At 45.1% G+C, this 23617-nt stretch overlaps 1 protein-coding gene across 2 annotated transcripts in view; it reads left to right on the top strand.

Annotated features, from left to right (window-relative positions):
- The window catches only part of GRID2IP (Grid2 interacting protein), an 837949-nt gene that overhangs the window by 775308 nt on the left and 39024 nt on the right, over positions 1-23617 (top strand). For both annotated transcript variants that reach the window (XM_069647354.1, XM_069647355.1), the window contains 2 exons: positions 4112-4308; positions 4804-4959. In XM_069647354.1, coding sequence (XP_069503455.1) covers positions 4112-4308; positions 4804-4959 — 353 coding nt within the window. The remainder of the gene's footprint in view (positions 1-4111; positions 4309-4803; positions 4960-23617) is intronic.

A 23617-nucleotide genomic window follows, 5' to 3' on the forward strand; every position in this document is an offset into this window, starting at 1 on the left:
TCTGACGTCACATTCCCAGGGTTCCACGTGCCATGGCATTCATGGCAGCATCCGTCGCTCCTGTCACTCAGTCATGCAGTTATGCAGCAGGAGCTCCGAAGTCTTCTGCAGGAGTGGCTCGTCTGGAACATTATAACTGGCACAGAGTACGTTTGATAAGACATTCTAAATAATGTGAAGAAAGTATTCGCTGTGAAGGAGAGCTGGGTGCATGCAGACGCAAACCGGGTGTAAACAAACCCATGGTCTCGGTGAGCTCGATGCGAAAGCAGCGCAGGATGTTCCCCTCACGGTCGCTTTCCCAGGATTCCTTGGGCCACTAGACCTTCTGCATTTTGGGAGCCACCATATCTTAGAAAGTCGGAGCATTCCCAAGACACCAACACTGCGAAAAAACACGTCATTTCCTCTTGTACACAACTTGCTGGGACTCCAAGTGAGATTTCGGTGGTTCTGTATTTATGTCCCCTTGTTGGACTTCAAATATTCTCTTTTTTGAAAATATTTATTTAAGTTTCTTGCAATATGCCCATGCAGCCTTCGTATCGCTTCAGGGAGCGGTTCATTATCTTACTGCAGTGGAATACATTTGAACATCAAAAGGCAGCTCCTCAAAAAACAGGTTTCAAATAGTGTGTCTGGCTCAAAGACAAATTCTTCCTCTTGTTCCTGACATGGCACGTGGAGCACACATTACCACCCCGTCTCCTCTCTACCAAAAAAGAAAATTAGCCTCTGCGCCACCCGCTTTGGGACAGGTACTTAGTTCTATTGCCACCGTCTGTCAACCCACTATCCTTATCAACAAAACCCATGACATAACTGCCCCCTTGTGGTCCAATCGTGATATTATCACAATTGAAAACAAGGTATGATCCATATATTATTGGGCCTCACTGCAAGTTTGGTGGCATCTGTGCGGTAAATTTGCTGAGGTACCACCAAACAGATTTACCGTTACCACCACTTGGTTCGTCAGAATTACCATCACATTACAAGTGGTGGTAGGCGGTGTTATTCCCCATTTATTGGAGTGGTGGTATTCCACCAATTTGGCCGTTTTTTGGCTGTAAAGCGGAGGTATCACCTGCTTGAGGTTCTTCCTCCACCTTACCTCCAAAGCGGTAGTTTGGTGGTGTGATAATGCACAGGTAATGCAGTACAACTGCTGTACCTCTGTTTTTGGCCACACCGCCGAACTTGTACTCATTGTGTGGTATTTGGTGCAGAAAGCATTGGGCCTCATTACGAGTACGGCAATATGGTAAAAAGTGACGACAAAGTGGATGTAATTTTGTTACCACTATGTTATGTCACCAGCGTACTATGAGTTTACTGGAGGTAAATCATGTACCTTACTGTCAAACATCTTTGGATTTACCGTGCAGAATTACCGCCTGGGGTAAATTTGACAAAAATCCCCATGGAGTCTACAAATGTGTACTAATATTACTGTGCCACCACCACCCATAATCCGGTGATAAATCAAAGGGAGCAAGTGGCAATAACGGTAATCGGTTTTGCTGCTAATTTACCACCAAACCTGGAATGAGGCTCATTCTGCGGTATTAGTACTGGACACAATGTTAACATTTCTGGGTAAGTAAGAGAGTAGGAGTGCAGCGGGGATGCGGGTTCCTGACACATGAAATACTGTGCCTGCCGTGTTCCTGGTCCATGTATGGCATACGTATACCGAGTAGCCTGTCATTTCAGCACACTTTGTTCCAATAAATAGCCCAGCGTTTCACCATAAATTTTAAAAAGCTGCATGGTTTTCAATGATATATTCATTCTGTGGCAAAGGCTTTTTTCTCCTAATTCAAAGAATTCCCAACATGTTTCTAGGCCAACACCTCTTTGTCAAGTGCCCTCGAAGTTAATGGAACCAAAACAATCAATTTCAGCCTATTCATCATGTTTCAAACATTGCAAAGCATAAAACATACCTTCAAAACAAGGGAACCCCCCAATCCTTTTCCCTAAATAGTCCGGTGAAGCTTCAAGTGCTCAACGCTCCTTCATTCTTTCAGGATAAGATCTAGAATGTTCTCACCTGCGGATACTGCTTGGGGCTCTCCTATAGCTCTCTAACTCTCACGTTTCTGCCTTTTCCCTTCTCTCTGCTGAGTCTATGTTTCTGCCCTCTTTTAGGCTCGCGTTCCCCCCTTCTCCTGTCCATTTCTTGAGCATACTGTCTACTCTCAACTCATTACTTACATTGACTCGACCAGGGGTGTTGCTAGGGATCCGAGGCTACGAAAATGTCGGGCCTGTCGGGACTCGGGGCTAGCTTGCCTTTTGGTTGTAGCCCCTGTGCTTCTATCCGGGGCTACAACCAAAAGTCCTACGGTTATAGTTGCCTCAGCTCCCCCCTAGCAATGCCTCTGGACTCCACTTCTTTTCTGCCTCCACTGCAGTCCAGCTTACAGCCAGCTCAGGTCTACAGCAATTGCCCTTTTGAATGGTACATATTCCTCCATTCCTTCCTCGCAATCTTCTCTTCTCATTCCTCTAGCTCTGGCTCTCGATACAGAGGATTGTTCCATTTTCTGCTCTTCTGTTTCCTTTTTTGGTAGATTTGGTCCTGCCCTTTCCTGGTTCTCTTCTTATATCTCCAATCACTCCTGCTCTGTTTTGTGGGCCACAGACTCTCCTTGTTGTCTCCCCTTGAGCTTTGGGGGTCCCACAAGGTTAAGTCATTGGTCCTTTATTATTCTCTCTCTTTACCATTCCTCTCTCTTCTATTATTCTTTCATTTGGTCTCCACTGCCAATTTTTCGGAGATGATTCTCCAAACCTGCTTATTCTCAACCTTTTCTGACCAACTCCATTCTTCTCTTTCTAGCTATTGATTCTCACCCGCTCTCTTCATCTCAGCTCTATGAATTCAAAGCTCCCTCGTTCCTATCACTTGCAGCGTAATACTACTCGCAAAATCCCCCCTTTTCTTGCCTTCTCTGGGACCAAAACGTTCACTCTCATCCTGATGGTCTCCCTTGATTACTATTCTTCACTTCTCCTGGCTCTCTCTGCTTACGCTCCCTCCCCCATTCTCATGTCTTCTTGTCTCACTGCCGTCTGTTGGCTCCCCCCCCCGCAAATCTTTGTTTCCACTACTATTTTTATATGCTTGCACCTCATTTTGTCTTTTTTTCTTTGTATTCTCCTCACTGCACTCTTTGTCCTTTCGCTCTCTTCATTGAAATGTTCCATGTCTTCCCTGTGCTCAGAGCTGATTTTGCCCCTTTTTCACTTTGCTCCCCTAAACTTTAGAATGCCTTGTCTTCCCGCTGTGCTCCTTCTCTTTCCTATTTCTGCTCTTCTTAAAAAGCCCCGCTCAGAGATCTCCTCAGAGCTTCATGTTAATTGCCTCTCTTTTATCATATAGGACTGTTATCATTATCATTTATCAAGCCAGAGGAGGGGGTGCCAGCTTCCCTTTCATTGCCGCCAGGCAACAGAACTACCTCCCACATGCCCTCCGATCTGAACCTTCACACCTTGCTTTTCGCAAAGCCATCAAAACTAGACTGTTTGCCTAAAAGCCTCACACATATCGCTATCAAGGCCCCTGGCCGAGACATTTATGTTTGTAGACTATAAGCAGCTGTAAGTATGTGCTGTGAAATAATATGCTGCTCAATATGTAACCCTGTGCTGCACTATCACCCATGTAACACATCCTGCATAGCTAACCACATGTATGTGCAAATATAACTAAGCTGATTCCTTGTAACAGCGCCACGATGCCTCTGGGCTATTTGGGCGCTTTATAAATGCAAATAAAAATAAATTAATTTCTGTGCATAGTGCCGTTCTATGCATTCGGATAAATAAATACACACAGCAGGACACCCCGCCCTGTGCCCCCACCTCACATTCACTGTGGGGGAGTGCATTCTCTCCTTCTCCCTGTCTTTACCTCTTTTGATGTGGTGCTTTTTCTTCCATGCATAGACTTCATCTAACCTTTGCCGCATGACCTCATATCACTGCTACCTCTTTGTAATCATGATTGCTTGCAACTGGTGTTATTCCCCATGGATGCCTGTACACATAACAATACATGGTGGCAATGACCTCTTCACACGTGCCCTTCCCTCCACAGCCATCCTTATCGCACACCTGAAACTCTCCCACCAGGAGCTGCGACGCCTGCTGATGACGATGGAGAGTGAGCGCCTGGAGCCGTCCCACTTAAAGCAACTGCTGCTCTACGCCCCCGATGAGGACGAGGCCCAGCGGTACGGGCAGTACCAGGACAGCCCCAGCAAGCTGAGCGAGCCCGACCAGTTTGTGCTGCAGGTGAAGCCCCAGTTGTTTTGATGCCTAGCACGCGGCCTATGGTTACATACCTGTGGTCCATGCGGGTCCCCCTGGCTCCAGTCCTTGTATTGTATTAATTCTGTATTTCTGAAGCGCATTGTAGAAATTGCTATCCTAATATCTGGATGCAAACAAGTGAAACTTTAAGGAGGGCTATAAAAATTGACTATAGTTCAAAGCATTTACATCCAAAATCAAACAGCCTACTGGGTTAATCGAAAAGATCTGAATTTTTGGTAGTCTACATACAGAGTACCAGATCATTGGTTCAAAGGCGTAGCATTCTGCACTGTGCACATTCACAACACAAGCTATGGATCATGCACCGGCCAGCTGCCTTATTAACACCAATGTTTCCAGCCATTAGGTCCATCATGGGAAACCTCCTTGGAGCCCCGTGCTCCGTATACCTCTAGATTGAAAGCGGTGAGTCCAAATAGTGTGAAAGACGATCTTCTTTCTTCTGGTTTTCAGATGTTGTCAGTCCCAGAGTACAAAATGAGGCTACGCAGCCTCCACTTTAAGACCACTTTCCATGAGAAGATGGAGGAGATCAAGGCCAGCTACGAGTGTATTCACCAGGCGTCTTCGGAGCTTAAGAACAGCAACAAGATTGCTAAAATTCTAGAGGTGAGAAGAGCTGTCAGGAAATCGACATACTATAGGCACCCCCGATTTAACCTTTGTCGTCATATTGGGGGAGGTGGTATGATCTTCGTCTGTGAAGGGTGAGCTCTCAAACCGGAGCAGTCATGATTGCCTCATCACGAGTTTGGCGGTAACCTTTAAATCCGGGGGTCGCGCTATTACCACCGGATTTAATGGTCCGCCAAATCAGGGCTTCGGCGGATTTCTCCCCAGCTCTGAGCTGAGCGGAAATCCACCAAAAATTCTCACTATTACTGCCGGCGGGAAATCCGCCGGTGGTAAAAGCGCAAAAATTCCCCATTGAGCCCAATGGGGAATGGGACATTCCCGAATGGGCTCAGTGGGGAATGGGGAATTCCATTACTGCCAAACCCGTGATCCGGCGCTAATAGCGCCGGGGGGTTTGGCGGTAGGGCTAATACCACCGGTGGTAATACTGCCGGCGTTACCGCCCAACTCGTGATGAGGCCTTAGTCTGAGGATGTGTTATCAGGTGGTAAGCGATGCACTAGTATTATGGGGTGTTGGCTCTTGGGTGGAGTTCATAGGGGCGAAGGCTAACCTCCACTGCCTTTAGTTCGACTCCTGTTGGCCGTCAGACCAACAGACATATATGTCTATGCCTGGTAGGTAATGAGCGGTGGCTGGAGCAGAGTGGAAGAGAGGGCATATTGGGGGCACCCAACACACACCGGCAGAAGTAGTCGCGGTAGATGTGGTTGATGAAACCACCTAGGACTGGTGAGGAGACCTACTAGGAGAGATATCATATATTTTATTGGGGGTGTTCATATACCACACACCCTGGAAGATGGCAAAGCACTTTACATAGCACTGGGAGGGGATTACTTCCCTGAGATATCTTGAGTTACAGGTGCAGGCTAGGATGTTCATGCAGATCCGGGGGGATGTTATAAAAGTGCGCTCTTTGCTGGTAGATGGAAAGGGAAGGACTACAGGAAAGAGGAGGATGGAGAGGCGGGTTGTGTGTTCTTTGCTGAAGTAATATAGAGAGGAGGCAAGTCTTAGGTGGAATGTGTAGAGAGCTCAGTTGTGGTTGGTAGCACAGAGTGTGAAGGCTTCTCTTATCTTCTGTGTTGTATCCTTGTTAGACATTTGGATTTTCACCAGCATTATAATTATGCTGGATCCCTGCCTTTTGCATGAGCACGAAGATGTGGTAGGTTTTCATTGAGTTAGGCCAGTTTGCAAGAGGTGAAGTCGTTTGTAGATTATGAATAGTGAGTAGAATTGTATATGAACTTGTACGGGCCATCAATGGAAATCATTAAGAGATTGGGTACGGGGGGGCAAATTTGATTTGCTCTGACTAGAGATCAGTATGAAAAACAGCCTTGGCAGAAGTCGCTGACATAGTTGAGGTTGACATTGTGGACATCATCACCCAGTCAAAGAGGGAGAAAACAATTGCTTCCACTGTGCATGAGGGGGGGTTATCTTTGAGAGGAGAAATAGTTGGTGCTAAGCCACCCCTTTACTCAACACTACGTTTACTCTTGTATTATGGAATGCCCAATCTCTCTGTAAAAAGTATCCTTTCTCTCTGAGTTATTTGGTTCCCCTATCCTTGACCTTGCAGTCATGGGTGTCCAGGAAACCTCAATTGCCCTATGACACCATCACAGTTGCTGCCCCATACACCAACCCTGCCACCTCCATTCACTGTCCACATGCAGGCAACAAAGGAGGCAGGGTTTGCTTAATGATCAGCAAAGCCTAGCTCTTTGACCCTCTTCCCACTCTCTATTGAGCATATTGCCACCAGACCACTCGCACCATCCCCAGATGAACGCCCCCCCTTACTCCCTCAGCTCTATCTTCCATAACCATGAATGCCATCTTGACTCACTACTCTACAACACTACTACTGATAGCCGGGTCTGTGGCTCAGTGAACTAATGCATCCACTACAGGGGCCTGTGTTTGGCCTCATGGGCACAGGTGTGTATCCTGGCTGGTGCACTCAGCCTTTCATTCTTGCTAGGTCGACAAAATGAGTACCTTTAGGTTGGGTAACAATAAAACATCTGTTATCTGTCAATAGAGCCAAGATGCCCCTCTGGAGATGAATGTGCACTCTACAAATACACCTGTTATGTTATGTTATGTTACTCACTATCATTCTCGTGGGAGTCTTCAGCCTCCTGAAAATATTGTCCTCCCACCAACTTCAGCTCTATTTGCTTCTATCTGACATTCCTCTGCAGGCTGACAACTCAGGCTCAAGGCTTCTCTCTTGACCTTGTTTTAAAATCAAATTCCTGTACGTAAACCAAGCTTTATTTTGACTCTTCCCCATCTGACCACTGCCCCTCCCCTCTCCTTCCAGTCCACCTCTTCTATTTCCAAATAAAATTGTAAGCCTACTACTCCCTGGCCCCTTAGCTGGCTATGGCGTCACATCCTCCCTCCTTGCTCTCTCTACCTCTGGTCTCCTCCATTGAGAAGGCCTTTTGTGATGCCAACCGGGCACCCAGCTCCCTGTTTGGGAACCATTAGCAAGCCAGCACTTTTCCTTCTTCCACTTCTGCAGCCGTGGACCCCATACAAAATTCACCATCTTAGGAACGACATGCACCTACACCTGCAAAGCTCGGGCAAATCGTGTTCCCCTCCACTCTGAAATGCCTACAGGAATGCCCTCTCAGCTGAGGCCCTGAATGCCAATAAATTCAACTACTTCCCTAAGATCATTTTCTACCTCTAGTCGCACCCCTCACAAACTCTCCTCCACACCACGCTGGCTTCTCTCACATCACAATCTATTTCCTCCTCCCTCTCTGCTAAGGACTTTGGCCCTCATTACGAGTTTGATAGCAGTTTGGCGGTATTCCTGCCAAACTACTGCTAGAATTGATTACCGTTAATGCCACTTGGTCTTGTGGGTTTACCACAGGATTACAAGTGGTGACATGGCGGTGTAAATCTCCATTTTCGGAGTCCATAGGACTCCATGGGGTTTTTGACAGAACTACCACCGGCAGTAGTTCGGCTGTGGAAAATTCCACTGAAAAATGACATTAGGAGGGGTCAGATTTATCTGCAGTTTTTTTTTCTGGAGGCAAATCGGAACCCCTACCACCAATCTCGTAGCTCAACAGTTGCAGGAATGCGGTGGTAATAATGGAATTACTGCCTCATTTCTCCTTCCGTTTTTCCCACACTGCCGACCTCATAATGAGGCCCTTTGCCCTCTGCTTCTCATCTAAGATCAGTGAAAGCCTGAGTAGCCCCAACTTCTCCTCACCGCCCCATCACCTCACTCTATTCTGCCTTTGGTCCTTCTCCCTGTCTCACCCACTCAGTTGGCTCCCATTCATTGGACAGCCAATCTGCCATGCGTGCCATTGGGCACACTGGCTCCACAGCCATTCAACATATTGCACCTATCACCAGCTCCTTCCTCTCCTCTGTTGCCAACCTCCCCCTTTCAACTGGAACCTTCCACGCTTGCCTCAATGTAGTCAATGCACTACATTTCCTCAAGAAGCCCTTTGCTGATTCAAACGCTTTGACTAGCTGCCACCCTGTTCCCCTACTCTTCCAGTACTGTAAAATCCTGGAGTGTATGGTGTTCAACATGATCACCAGTAACTTGGAAACACACGGACTGTGCAACCGACTTCAATCCTTGCTCAACAGCCAGCACTGCCCAGAAAAAGCCCTGACCGATGTCTTCAACTTTCTGAATACCTGCCACACGCCTTAAGATCGACTCCATTTATCTTCTCCTTGGCCTGTCCGTCACCTTTAACCCTGGGGATTACTCTTGTTATCCATCTAATCCTCTCTAACGCCAGTGTCCAAGACCCTACACTCACTGGGAATGCCTTTAACCGCTCTGATAGAACCATCTCCATCCCCAGGCACATTAAGATGTCTGCTGCAGGGTTCACAGATTTTCAAACAATGAGACAGGGCGCAAACATGAGAGTACGACTTAACAGCTGCTGTTATGATATGATAGGTTATTTATGACACGCTTAACACCCAGAGGTTTCTATGCGCGGACCTGGGGATCGAACCTGTGTTGCTCGTGTCAGCTTGCTACCAAGGCGAGCACGTTGCCCCTGAGCTATGACTCAAAAGGGCTAGGGCCAGGTGCTCTATGATCGCAAAGAGTTGGTGCTGCAGCAAGGGTGGAGCTAGAATGAGCCAACACCGGTGGCTGCTGAAGAGTACATGAAGCATTGCTGTAGTGATGTTAGAGAGGAGCCGGGATCTAGATAAAGTTAGGGAAGGAGTCCTTTGATAAAGGCTGCTGGAGGGCACTGTCCTGCTAGCTAGCTGCACAAAAGCCAGGCAACAGGAATAGATAGCGCATACCTGTGTTTTTCAATCCTGAGAATCTGAGGGGGGCAATCTCCCCTGACTCTGCTATCTGACATTAGGACATGGATTATGATCCTACATCCAGAGAGCATCTAGAGCCGGCCAGACGATGGAAGGGTTAGCTTGTGCCCCACTTCTGACGCCAATGCTCATGCTCGCCCTGATCCTGTTGCCAAAACCTGGGACAAGGTTTTAAAAAGACCAAGTGAGGATGCTGTCAGTGAGGGTTTAATTCCAGGACAGTACAACAAACCTTAATGTCTTGTCACCCTACTCTGGTGCCACACCACTCCCAAAAGAGACCAACAAGGCTTCAATCTGGCCCCACTAGTCCTCACCCGGTATACATCCTCTCTCTGTAGCTCATTTCTACCTTTGATTTTTCTTTCCACCTCTTTGCAAATAACTCACGGCTCTTTTCCTGCCTTCACCCTAATCCTCTTCACGAAAATCGCTGATGGTCTCTCGGCCATCCATCAGTGGCCACTGATCTTACGGTCAGCACTTCTAAAAGTGAAATCATCTATCCCCGTGCCCCATCCCTCCTCTCACCTATATACTTTCCCTCTAACATCCTCACCACCTCCCTCCATGCGTGCAATCTAGGGGGTCTTCTTTGACAGAGCTCTAATACTTCCAACAATGTATCACCTTTACTGGTTCTACTGCCAGCATCAACCTCTTGATGTCATAAACTGAGGTCCCAGATGAACTTATACCTTCTTCTCCAAATACCAGTCAGGGCAGAACAAAGAAAATCCCTGGCAAGAAATTGGGACAAAAGGTGAGACAGGATACAGCACTGCCAGGCACTTGGCAGCTAGAAGAAGAACAGGGAATTAGTTACACAGATCTTTAACTACATATTCTTGTAACACCCTTGTATACATAACAACTCTGATCCAGGAATAGGCAAGCCTTGAAGTGATGAAATCCTGCTGGGCGTTGTCCACCAATCCAATATGAGGCAAACGTAACACGAACGGCACAAGAGCGCGAGCTAGGTAGATGACAGTATCCAGTTTTTACAGTCTCACCAAAGTTCCAGGGAGAAAACAGTTCCAGAGGGTCCAATGTCCAAAGTTCCAAAAATCCATGGAAAATCCAAGAGAGGTTCAAAACAAAGATCCAGGGTCAAAATCCAAGTAATCCAATATCCAGAAAAATAGCCAGTTCACCACAACCAACAGGGAAAAAACAGCCGCAATCCCCAAAAAATGCCAGAGCCAAAAGTCCAGAAGCCAAGAGGTTAGAAAACAAATACAGAAACAAATGTCACCAGAAAGAACAGCTGAGAAGCAAAGTTGTTCAAAAGCTGAGCGTTTAAATAATGTCAGAAGGCTACCTGGTAGGTCATCTGATAAGGAATAATAACATGATAGTGTTGCCGTGCCATTGACGATCCAAGCATTGACAGCGTCCTGGAGGCGCCATGGCAACCTGCATGCGCGTTGCCATCTGTGACTGCAGGAGAGATGCTGGCATGCTCGCTTCCGGTACGGCATCCTTTGTAGTCCAGGGAAGGGTCGCTGCAACTGGCTCAAAACAGCTGGTGACCAGGGAAGGAGTACTGTGTGGGGTGCGGGACAACCAGCAGCCCACAGGAGGACCACCGTACGCAGCCGGCTGGTAAGTACGTGACATTTGATCATCAAAAATATGCACCCTCCTCTCACCTACCACTGGACAAAAACTCACATCGCCTACTCTGGAGCCTTCCCTGTACTTTTTTTCATCTCTCGCCAAAATTGACAACTTTGCAACTCACACCCCCTCCAAGCTTTCCTCCACTTTAGCCACCTGTCCCCACCGCTTCCATGTTGGATCGTTCTAGATGCGCTGGAGGTCCCACTGCAAATGTCTGCTATTGGTCTGAAAGTATATTCTTGGAATATCACCCAAGTACCTGGCTCCTTTCATCACCTTCTGTGCCCCAAGTCACAGCCTTCAATGTAGCTCTGCTCCCAATCTCACCATCCCTTGCCTGCCCTGGACACCGTCTGACTATGCCTGCTACTACCACCTCGTTCTCACCCCCACATTGAAACTCCCTACTCCCAAAAATCCAAAATAACACACACATTCATTTCATGCATTCAAGATGGCCCTAAAGTTCCACCTACAGCACATTGGGAATGCCCCCACACATTCCCCCAGTGAAGCCCCATCTCCAGTGCCATCACTGTATTTAAATATGCATCCTCGTTACATGCAGTGACTACACAGGCGATCTGAGGTATTCTTTGGCATAGGTTGAGTAGAATAGGGCATGTCATCTACCCCACGGTGCCACCCCATAGGCTCCCTTGGAAGTTTACATCTAGTTCTGAACCAGAGAGCAATGCATTCGTGGTGCGCAAATCTGTTCGAAAGCACAACATTTGCTTCAGAAAATTGGCATTTTCTAATTGATGTCAGTACGGGGACATTGAAGAAGCACTTGACATATGATGGCAGAACCTAGACGTGTGAGGCTGCATGGTACTTGTAATAATCATACCTGGAATACGGTGCCATTACTGGGAATATTAGGCTGCATTTGACATCTGATGGCAGAACCTAGACGTGTGAGGCTGTATGTTACTTGTAATAATCCTACCTGGAATACGGTGCCATTACTGGGAATATTAGGCTGCATTTGACATCTGATGGCTGCACCTGGACGTGTGAGGCTGCATGTTACTTGTAATAATCATACCTGGAATACGGTGCCATTACTGGGAATATTAGGCTGCATTTGACATCTGATGGCAGAACCTAGACGTGTGAGGCTGTATGTTACTTGTAATAATCATACCTGGAATACGGTGCCATTACTGGGAATATTAGGCTGCATTTGACATCTGATGGCAGAACCTGGACGTGTGAGGCTGCATGTTACTTGTAATAATCATAACTGGAATACGGTGCCATTACTGGGAATATTAGGCTGCATTTGACATCTGATGGCTGCACCTGGACGTGTGAGGCTGTATGTTACTTGTAATAATCCTACCTGGAATACGGTGCCATTACTGGGAATATTAGGCTGCATTTGACATCTGATGGCAGAACCTAGACGTGTGAGGCTGCATGTTACTTGTAATAATCATACCTGGAATACGGTGCCATTACTGGGAATATTAGGCTGCATTTGACATCTGATGGCAGAACCTAGACGTGTGAGGCTGTATGTTACTTGTAATAATCATAACTGGAATACGGTGCCATTACTGGGAATATTAGGCTGCCTTTGACATCTGATGGCTGCACCTGGACGTGTGAGGCTGTATGTTACTTGTAATAATCCTACCTGGAATACGGTGCCATTACTGGGAATATTAGGCTGCATTTGACATCTGATGGCAGAACCTAGACGTGTGAGGCTGTATGTTACTTGTAATAATCATAACTGGAATACGGTGCCATTACTGGGAATATTAGGCTGCATTTGACATCTGATGGCTGCACCTGGACGTGTGAGACTGCACCTTGCATATGGTGACCGACTGATATATGAGGCATTATGTGTCACAAACAAGTATTACTAGGGCATTTGAGACTTATCTTTGCATGTGATAACAACAGCACATGGGCCTGTGAGTCTGTATTTTACATATGATGAAAATAATTGAAATATGAGGATTTATCTGGCGTGAAATTTCAGTACACAAGCAATTGAGACTGCTAGTCATCAAATGGTGATATCTGAACATGTAACATGATAGCTTTATCTACCACAGAAGACTTTACCTTGTATACAAAAGCAGTGCTCCAGCTTTTCAGGCTGCATTTGGCATATTTGAGCAGCACCAGAGCATGGGTGGCTTTACCATGTATATGGATCGCTATATCTAGCAGGTGAGGATATAACCTGCATAAGATGTCAGCAAATTGCCCTAAAAGCCTGTAGTGCATGTGAATGCAGTGCCCGGGGGTCCTGGTGGTTTGGCTGGGTGTGCCCTTGGCAAATCATATGTGCACACATGGCATATGAACACAACACTAATGTGCATACATGGTTGTGCATAAAAGGTTGTATGTTAATTTATTTCTGTATTATAACATTTGTATTGCGCACCTAGCCCACAGACAACTGGGCACATTTCGTGAAAACATCTTGAGAATTTGGTTACATACTTTAGGTGACATATTCAACATACTTAAGAATTTGGTTACAGTTATGCAGGTCGTATGTAATGCATACTTATGATTATGGTTACAGAGGTTGCAGGCTTTGGAGTAAAGGTTTTAGCCGGCTTAAGCGTATGGTTACAAGTTCAACAGGTTTAAGAATTTGGTTACAGTTATGCAGGTCGTAAAAGGGCATGCTTAAGGGTATGGCTCCAAGGTTGCAGGCTTAGGAAATTGGTTACATGTTTTAGTCTGTTTAAGCGTGCGGTTACACATTGTGCAGATCACTTATCTTAGGACTTTGGTTACAAGAGAAGCAAGGTGCAGGTATCTCCAGAGAAGGGTGTTGCTAGCTGTCCTGTGTGAAGAGCCAGGTTTTTCGTTTTTTTGCAGAATGACAGTAAAGACGGATCTATCCTTATATGCACTGGCAAGGCATTCCAGTAGTTAGCTGCCACGACGGGGAAGCTTGAGCCCCCTGCTTTTTGTCTTTTATATTTAGGCTTGATTAATTGCCTGAGATAATCTTTTCTGTAAGAGAACAAATCAACACCTCCACTGATGCCACCACACCAATAGTACACAGAAAGGCTGGTCAACACATGTTCATACTGTCTGTGTCCAAAGAAAACTCACAGGGCCTATCTCAATAATGTTTGCCAGCATTGTCCTTTAAAATAAATGTTCATGCTGCCAATGCCAAACAATATATGCCAGCCTTCCTCCACAAAACATATTTGTATGCTTTCAGGGACCAACGGTATATGCCAATGTTATCTCTGTAAGAACACAGGTGCATGCTCGCTTTGCCCAATATATGCCAGCACACAACTGTAAGCGCATATTTTCATGTTAGCTGTTCCCAGTATATGACAGTATTACCACTGTAAAACATTTCTATTTTGCTTGCGCCCAGTACATGCCAGCATGTCAATGTAAAACACACTTTCATCCTGGTTGTGCCCAGAATATGCAAGTATTGCCACTGTAAGAACACAGGTTTATGCTGGCTGTGCCCATTCATATGCTTTAGGCTAGTGCAAGAACACATTTCATTCTGTCTGTGCCCAATACATGCTGGTATTGGCACTAGATTAGCACATTTTCATTCTGGTTCTGTCCTATATTTGTCTGACCTCTGCATGCAATTGAGCTTTCTAAGTGTTTTATGATTTGAAGCTCTAATGGATTTGTGTCCAGAGAGGAGACTGTGTGTGCTTGTGGTGCAACAATGTGTTGGCAAGCAGTTGACATGAGTTTGTTGGATTTTAGAGGTGTAGAGTTCAGTATTTTGGTGTCAGGGAGTGGCCCATAAACAGTCATGCGCAAGTGGATTGTTAAGGTTAGCGGGTGCTGAGTTTGTTGTGGAACTTGAGGACTAGTAGTATAATCAGTACTATAATCAGTATTGTCACACTTAGAACACACTATCCTGATGGCTGTGCTAAATATGCTAAATATGCCAGTATTACCATCGTAAACATAACCTACGCACCATGTTCTTTTCAGAAAGTATACAATAATTGATCACTCTTAGTGCTAACTTCTTATATTTACTTGAAAATCCAGTGAGCATTCTAGAGCATCCTCAGATTTCTTTTTGTGGATTATACGAGAAAACTTACCAACCCCTAAATCAGCAATCAAACCTGTGGGTTTCGCTAAGTTTGATTTCATCCCGTCCTGAAACATTTTGCTTTATAATTTTTCGCTATTTTGTGTTGAGTGTATCCACTAGGAGTTTCCCTCAAAGGCACGCATTGTTCGGGAAGGGGGCGACATATCTTATAAACTTCCTGCCAGAGAACCAGAGCAGCTTGAGAAAGAGGAGGATACTCGTTACCCGGTAGAAGGGGTTGCTCATTATCACACTTACACATGCGACACTACAGGGTAGAATCTTGGGGTTTAAGAGAGACTCTGCTGTTTACACTTTGAAAACATTGCTAAGAGGGCCTAATGTTCTGCTGCCTCCCAGCTATTTGCAATCCTTCTTTTGGTTATCAATGAACTTGAGCTAAGCGCTTCCTTCTAAGTTTGAGTGTTCTCTTCCTCCCTCCTTGTGACAGCATTTATCAGAGAAAGGCAACTGTTTTGCAGACCCAGTCCCTAATCCATGCACAAAACAGGGTGCCAAGAAAACCAGTCTTTGCATTTGCAAAGATTCAAAATCTTTTTGAAGTCTTTGAAAGTGCAAAGACTCTACACTTTTGCAAATGGTTGATTTGCATTATCGAGTGAGTGAAAGACACTTTTGCTTTAATGCAAATGAGTAAGAGTTTTGATGGGTCCAGAAGGATAAAATGAAGTGGAGGGGTGGCACCCAGCCACCCACAGTTGACCAGCCACAGGTCATTGTGGGCAGTCGGGCTCTGCCCCTCCACCATTCAGGACTCTCTGGATCCTGCAAATCCTTTACTCATTTTCATTATGGACCAAGTGTCTTCAGTTCACTCCATAAGGCAAAGACACTGTTTTCAAAAGTGCAGATAATGTTCCTTTTGAAAGAATCTAAATATATTTCAATTCTTTGCAAATCCTAGTATCCATGTCACCAAGCAGAGTTTTGGCCCAGGCCAGGGCCCTAGGCTGAAACATGGTAGCCTGACCTTGACCTAAATTAAGTACTTTGCAGGACATTAGAAAGACTGTGGTGTTGGCGAGGGTGCCGCCCTCAGGACGGGGGGCATGGCCGGTCAGAATTCTGACCCCAGACCTGGTCTGATTTTAAATCAGGAAGTGGGATGTGTGAAGGGAGGTAGCTCATCTTACACGCTGCCATTGAACACTCATGTGCCACCGGATTAGTGGGAGACAGGAGGCACCATCACTGCTGCAATCCAACCAAGGTCAGTGTTGAAATAAATTGCCCTGTGCCTGTGTGCGCTTCTGGGTGGGTGTATTTGTGTGCATGCATGTGTGTGTGTGTGTGTGTGTGTGTGTGGGTGTGTGTGTGTGTGTGTGTGTGTGTGTGTGCTTGCTTTAATGAGGGAACAAATGCGTTTGTGCGGTGCATGTATGTGTATGTGTGAGTGTGAGAGAGAGTTTGTGTAAGTTAGTGAGTTAGTGTGGATGTATGTGTTTGCTTGTGTGAGGAAGCAAGTGAAAGTGTGTGGAAAGATAGAGAGAGAGAGCTTATGCAAGTTAGTGAGTCACTGTGTGTGTGTGCATATGTATGTGTGTGTGTGTGTGTGCATTTGTGTATGCATGTATGTGTGCATGCATGCGTGTGTGTGTGTGTGTGCATGTGTGATGCAATGTGTTTGGTGTGTTTGGCCAGGGAAGAGTGTCTGACAGTGCTACCACTAACTCCCATTTTGTAACCTTGTTTAAGCAGGAAGAGGGAGGATGAGTGGGTTAGTAAGAGCACTGACAGCATGAAAATGTTTTTACAGTTCCAGCATTGGCATATATTATGTACAACAAGCATTACATTGTATTTGTGCAGTGGCATGCTGGATATATTGGTCACAGCAAGCAGGAAAATGTATTTTTGCAGTAGCAAAACTGGCATATTTTGGTCACCGGCAGCGTGAAAGTGTGCTCTTACAGTGACATGTCGGCCTATATTGGGCACAATCAGTATGAAATTGTTATACACTGGCAATACTGGGATACATTGCGCAAAGTCAGCATAAAAATCAGTTCTTAAATTGGCAATAATAGCATGTATTGGGCACAGCCATCATGAAACTGTGTTCTTACAGTGGCATGATGGCATATAGAGGGCACAGCCATGAACATGTATTTACAGGGGCAATACTGGCATACATTGGGCACAGTTGGCACGATTATGTGTTCCTACAGTAGCATGCTGGCATAGATTGGGTACAGCCAGCATACAAATGTCTTCTTCCTGTGTCAATAATGCCATGCACCGATTAGCATGTGCAGCACTTTTTAAATAATTTGATGGAGAAGTGGGTGCCCACATTTCCCAAAACTTTTTATACATCTACCATGATGCATTTCAGCAACTGAGGCCTTTCAGAAATTGAAAAACGAACATCTTGTTTTTTCACAAATGCAAGTTGGTTTGCGATAATTTCTCAGTAATTATGCAGTAAAATAAGATGCAAACAAAGGGTTTCGGGTAATAATATCCCTATATATATGGTTTCCATATATAATGTCGCCGGGAAAAGGTTGTGGCGACATTATATAGGTGACCATATATATAGGGACAGGCAGGCGGGGTTGCGGGGGTGTTGCCCGCTTCCCATGAAAAATAAAAAAGGGTTTGGGAGTTGCAGGGGTGTCCCCCACATGTTCTATGTAATAATGTCCCCACAAAAAAATGCAATTTTTCCGCATGGCAATATTTTTGAGGGGACATTATTATATGGAACGAAACAAAGGTAGGGTACCGAAAAATTATTTTCTAAATGTATATTAAAACACCAATTGGGTCAGTTTGCAATTGTAAACATTTACCAAACAGAGTTTAAAAGCAAGTAGGCAAAATTGCCGTAACTTCTCATTTAAAACAAAATACAAATGCTGCCTCAAATGTATGCTTTTATTTGCAGACATCATTTACAATGGATTATTATGTAATATGCATGCTATTATCAGGGAATAAAAACAGGTGGATTCCATAGGACTCCACTCCATGGGTTTAACCCCTACTTGAAAATTAAAGTATAAGGTGGAGGTTTCGGTTAAGGTGAAACCAGTTTACATAGACTTCCCAAAATTCTAATGCTAATGACTTTTGACTCGCTGTCACAGATGTAGATGACATTTGCTGAAACAAAGGTTTGCCCAGAGCCAATTTAAACTGGACATTTGGGGAAAAATTCCTTAAAAAGTGTAAACATTGTTCAGAAAACAAATAAAACACTGTTTTCGGCCTAGTCCTATTCATTTTTCCATAGAGAAATAATGATTTGATTGAACATCGGTAGCGCAAAAACCGCTGAAAGGTTTTGCAGCAACTTGGGCACCAAGCATTGCAGATGTATCTTTTGAAGATTTGGGGTAAATCCGTCCACTAGTTTTCAAAATATTCGATGGAGCGGGGGGGGGGGGTGACCCCCTACTACTGAAAACGTTTTATATCTCCCATGGTGCTTTGTGGCAGACAGCCTTCACGGATTTACAGAAATGAAAAATGACCATCTTTTTTTTTGATGCCCAATATGAGCGATTCCCACAGTAATAGAAAATGAAGTGCTCAAAATGATGCTCAGAGCAGGAGAAGGGGTGCATTCATAACAGGCTACAGATGGGGAGGGGAAGAGGAGCATACGTCCAGTTGGGGAGTTTGGGCTTGTCTGTGGAGCACGTTTTTGGGGATAAAATGTTCTGATTTTTAGAGGAATCCCATAGGAATCTTTTGAAGATTATCGCAGTAACACGGCAAGGCGTCCTCGGGAAAAGAAAATGCATCCCACAAATCAAAGCGTGAAAGTGGGTATTGCGAGAGGGTCAGGGATGAAAATACAAGGGAGAAGAGTGGGGCGGCCAAGAAAAGGGGAGGGGCAGACAAAGTGACTTCCAGTGAGGATAGAGAAGACATTTCAAGCATTTTCCCCTTGCCGCAAGAATCGGCAAATAGCAGGTTACAGTGGGAATCAGCAAATGTTACCTTACCACGGGAATGATTACGGGGCATGACATCCGCTGGAATAGTGGACGGCAGTAAAGGAATAAGGGCGAGAAATTATTGTGGAAATTGGAAGAAGGGGACAAGGTTCTATGACCAATAGCCTATGGACCACTGGGACTTGACAATAGGCTTATTAACCTGCAGAGGTGTTAACACATCCACTAGGCAGGGGAATATGTGTCTTTTGTAATAATTGGTACAAAACATTCAGTGGAGACAGTCGAAGGCCACGGCTAGTGGGCCACTGACAAAGGCTTGAGGGGTGTGGACCCTGAGGCCGTTGGCCATGGCTATGGCTAGTGGGATCCGGTCAGGTACTAGTAAGGGGATATGAGCCACGGCCAGTAGGCCAGGGTCAATGAGCATGGCCATAGGCCATGCTTTGTGGGCTTCCTTCTTTTTAAATCATTGGTGCAACATTTACAGTGGACGCAGGCAAAGGCCCCTTTGTTTTTTAATATTTGGAGCAAAATGGACAGTCAGCATGGCCTAAGGCCGTTGTCAAGGGCTATGGCAAAGGCCATGGGTAGTGGGCCTCTGAAAATGGCTGAATGGCAATGGATCCAGAGGCCAATGGCCATGGACTTAGGCTATGGCTACTGAACTGGTTAGGGAATAGATATGGGTCTTGGGAGGTAGGCTGGAGCCAGCCATGGCCAGTGACCTAGCCTCTTTGAAGATCATTCGTGCAACATGTACAGTGTCACAGATGAAGTATGTGGCCACTGGCCATGGCGGAGGTCCATGGCTAGTGTGCCCGAAGAAACTATAGTACGCTCACCTTAACTCGGCGTCCCCCCTGTTGCAAAGCCCATGAGCACATACGTGATATCACAAAAGGGACTTCAAAATGGGATGCAAAAAGACATCATGGGGCATCAGAGGGGGGCACTGAAGTAAAAAGCTCATTACTTCCAACACTTCTACACCTCCTACACCTGCTGAATTTCAAGGGGTTTGTTGTGATCACCTTAACTCCCTCTTAACTAAAGTTTTTTCACTGAATTTCAAAGTTTTGTTATGCCATAGTTCCTTTGGGCCCACTAGGCTTAGCCTTCAGCTTTAGCCATTGTACACCTTAATGCTCACATACCTAAAGTTTTTTCACTGATATATATCTACACTTAAAAATATACACATATTGTATGTATTCTTTCGGTCGCTGCCCCTAACATTGTTTTTCAGTCACATCCATGATGGAGGCCGCACTAGAATTGCTTCCCCTTCTCCCTGCCACACTTGGCATCTGAAGTGTAAGAATGCCTCAGGTGTTCCGATCTGCATGTAAATACTACGTTTTGCTTGAATCTGTTTTAAAAATGTCCTATGTACCATTTCAATCATTATTTTTTTAAATCACTTGAAAGTGACCCCTCCTCAAACCCTACATGAAGGGCTCTGGCACCTTGGCTTTACTCACTCATGTTCTCATATTCCAGAGGGGATATCTTGTGGTGAAAATGAAAAGTAAGCCCCCACCTGCACCAGATGCTTGTTCCCTAGCAGGAGACGCTCTGCCTATCTGGGGCCCTATGGAATATTGGCAGCAGCACAAAGGCCATGTTTTAAAGTCTGTCTGCAGAATAAGCTTCTAAAGCTTGAGAAATGGAAGCAAACAGCAGAGGAGTGACAAGTCGTTGAACAGTCTCCTGCACTTGCCCCGGTGCCTTGCACTTGCCACAGCACTACTGCACTTCAGTTACAACCCATGAGCGTGGTATCTTTCAGCACTTAACCCATGTTCTGACGGGACTGGGTGCACGTGTCCCTATTGCCCCCACACACTTCCATTTCTGTTCACCTGCATAATCTGAATGCACCATGCATATTAAGATAGTTTGTCTTGTCTTCCCTATGTCCTCCCCTCCGATGCATGGTTGCTCTTGGAAACACTTGTGTATAAGTGCATAATAAATAAACAATCAATCAATCAAGTGTAGATGAATGGAATGCGGAAGCAATCTTCAGTCCACATCACTGATCAGCTCGGGCGTTACCACGCACTCATGTGCAGGCATGCGAGCGTGCATGTAAATGGCATGCAGTGCAAAAGCATGGTGCCGGGCAGCACAGAAATCTGCTTTAAAGTTGTGATACGAGGTACTTTAAAAAAAAAAAACATGACACCTTGCAGAACAGCAATAGATTATATATAAACCACTTCCAAAAATTAGGTCTCAAATTGATTCTTGAGGGGAGCAATTGTAGAACGAATCGCAGTTTCTTTGCAGAAAATATTACAAAATAACACAAACACATTGGTATATATATATATATAGACGAGATAATGTGATCAGTAGGTATGAATAAGGAAGTGCGATGATTACTATTCAGCGTGTCACTTTTCATGCGATATTAGGTATTGAGCATGTGTAAGGCATCATGTGGTCAACATTGGCCTTATGTTAACGCACTAAGCACTTTAACGACCATGTGTAAACACAACATTTAAGTAGTGGTGACAACAAAGTCCAATAATGTATGTTTACAAGGGTAAAATACCAATGCAAAATACTATTCAGCAAAAACTGTTCAGTAATGGCCGCCAGGAACACAGACACAAAATGTGTTCGGGCAAAACAATAGTCCTCTCTCTATCTTTATTTTTGTGAAACTCACCGGATATTTTAATGAGCACTGGGGAAATGGGCAGTTGGTTGTGAACAAGTGGCAAGTAAGCCACACCATGGGAGCATCAAAACTTTGATGTTGAAAACCTTTTTACATTTTGCCATTTTGTCCGTGTTTCTGGAACTTTAAAATGAATAAAGGAAGAATGTTTCAGAACTAAAAGTGGATCATGACTTTTATTAGCGGCCACGGAGAGTGCGGCTCACCTTACTGATAAGAGTTCAGTGGAAAGAGTATATATATAAAACTTGCTAAGGAGGTTTGTGCCTTGGCGACTGGGCATGTTCACATTGCTACCTAGCCCCCCCTTTTCTAAAGTTCTCCAAAAACAAGAAGCAAGACAGGTCTAGAATCCAAATGGAGTGACAGATGTTGCAGCTGTTTTATTCTTAAACCCCAAACCACGAGCCTGCCTGAAACAGTATATATGGTTCATAGTTGCAAACATTGAATATTAGGTTGATTGTTGTGAAAAATAAACTGAGCACCAAATCCAGGATTATGATCTACTCATCGATTAAACATTTACCCCTTTCATCAAAGACATATTTGTCAAATGCAAAGGTCTGTGGTTGTTCTTATATTCTAAATGTTCTTTGACTTAATGCAAAGCAGCGCGGAACCCTCATTGGATCTATTTGTCTCATAGTAGGATTTCAAAACAATACGGTAGAGGTTTACTATATTGTCCATCTTGGAATGATAACCTTCTATCAGAAAATGATTTAGATGGTTATTCTAGGTTTTGAAAATGTGACTTGCTCTGTGAGATACGTGTAACATTTTTATTATGACTAGAAAATGGTTAGACACATTGCTGGAAATGGTTGTTAGAAACATTGTAAAAGTTTAAAAAGAACCCCTTTTCAATGTTAGTACAAGTCAATAATTTCCTTCAAGAGCTTCTTTTGCAAAAAAGAATCAATTCTTACAGCCCTGTAACGCAAGGCCCCTGGGACTGTGAAGGCTTAGGTGTCTAACTATTGTCCTAATAAGTGTCGTGACCAGCACAGAAACCTGTGTACTTCCTGCTTTAAATGCATCATCTGGAATTTTAGGTTCTGGGTCCCAAGCTGATCATAGCCCCCCTTTCCATCCCACACCTTCAGGGCAACCTCGTGCTGTTTTACTCAGCAAAAGAGACTTCCAGCAGCTAATGTGTAAACGGAGAAAGGCACACATTAATGTCCTGTAGTAAACATATTGCTCAACTGCAAAACTGTGACACCTAGTTAGCCTGGTGTCTGCCCTCGTGTGAACATTAACTGGGGGAGGAGAACAATCTCAAGAGGGGCGCATCCTTGCAGCTACATTGGCAGTGGATAGCTAGTGCCTATGGGTGCATGCCCAGCAACACCACACAGGAGGCACACTCAAGGGAGTCGCATCATTTGCTGCCATGTGCCTTTGTGGCAAAGGTCCTACTGCATTTTCAATCGCTTGAATTTTCCTCGCTGGAATTCAAATCATGGCCAATGCCTTGCTGGTACTGAAATCATGGCCAAGGCCTTCTGGTATTGTAGAATGCAACACAGACATGTGCCTGCCATGTTAATTCATGCATCGTTTTGCTGACATGTAAACTCATAGCACAAACCTTGCTGATGTTTCAATGAATGGCACAAACCTACTGGCATTCTGATTCAAGGAAAACCTGGAGAGTGGCAGCACCCTACTGCAGGAGTCCCATGTGTGGCCTTGGCCACTCCGGGGGCCGCGTAACATGCTGCAGCGCGCCTCATTGCAGGAGTAAGTGAATTCAACCACCACATCCCCATCCTCAAGGGGAGGTGCAGTGCTTCCCACTTCAAGCATGCATCACCTTCAAGACTGACTGCATCGCCTACAAAGCTGGCACAACTCAAACCCTGCTGTGCCAGGTTGACTAACTCCCCATCTCCGGAGAACAGAGCACACCGAGAGGTCACAACA

The sequence above is a fragment of the Ambystoma mexicanum genome, chromosome 2q, assembly GCF_040938575.1.
Source record: "Ambystoma mexicanum isolate Mex_15411 chromosome 2q, UKY_AmexF1_1, whole genome shotgun sequence".
In the NCBI taxonomy this organism is placed as follows: domain Eukaryota; kingdom Metazoa; phylum Chordata; class Amphibia; order Caudata; family Ambystomatidae; genus Ambystoma; species Ambystoma mexicanum.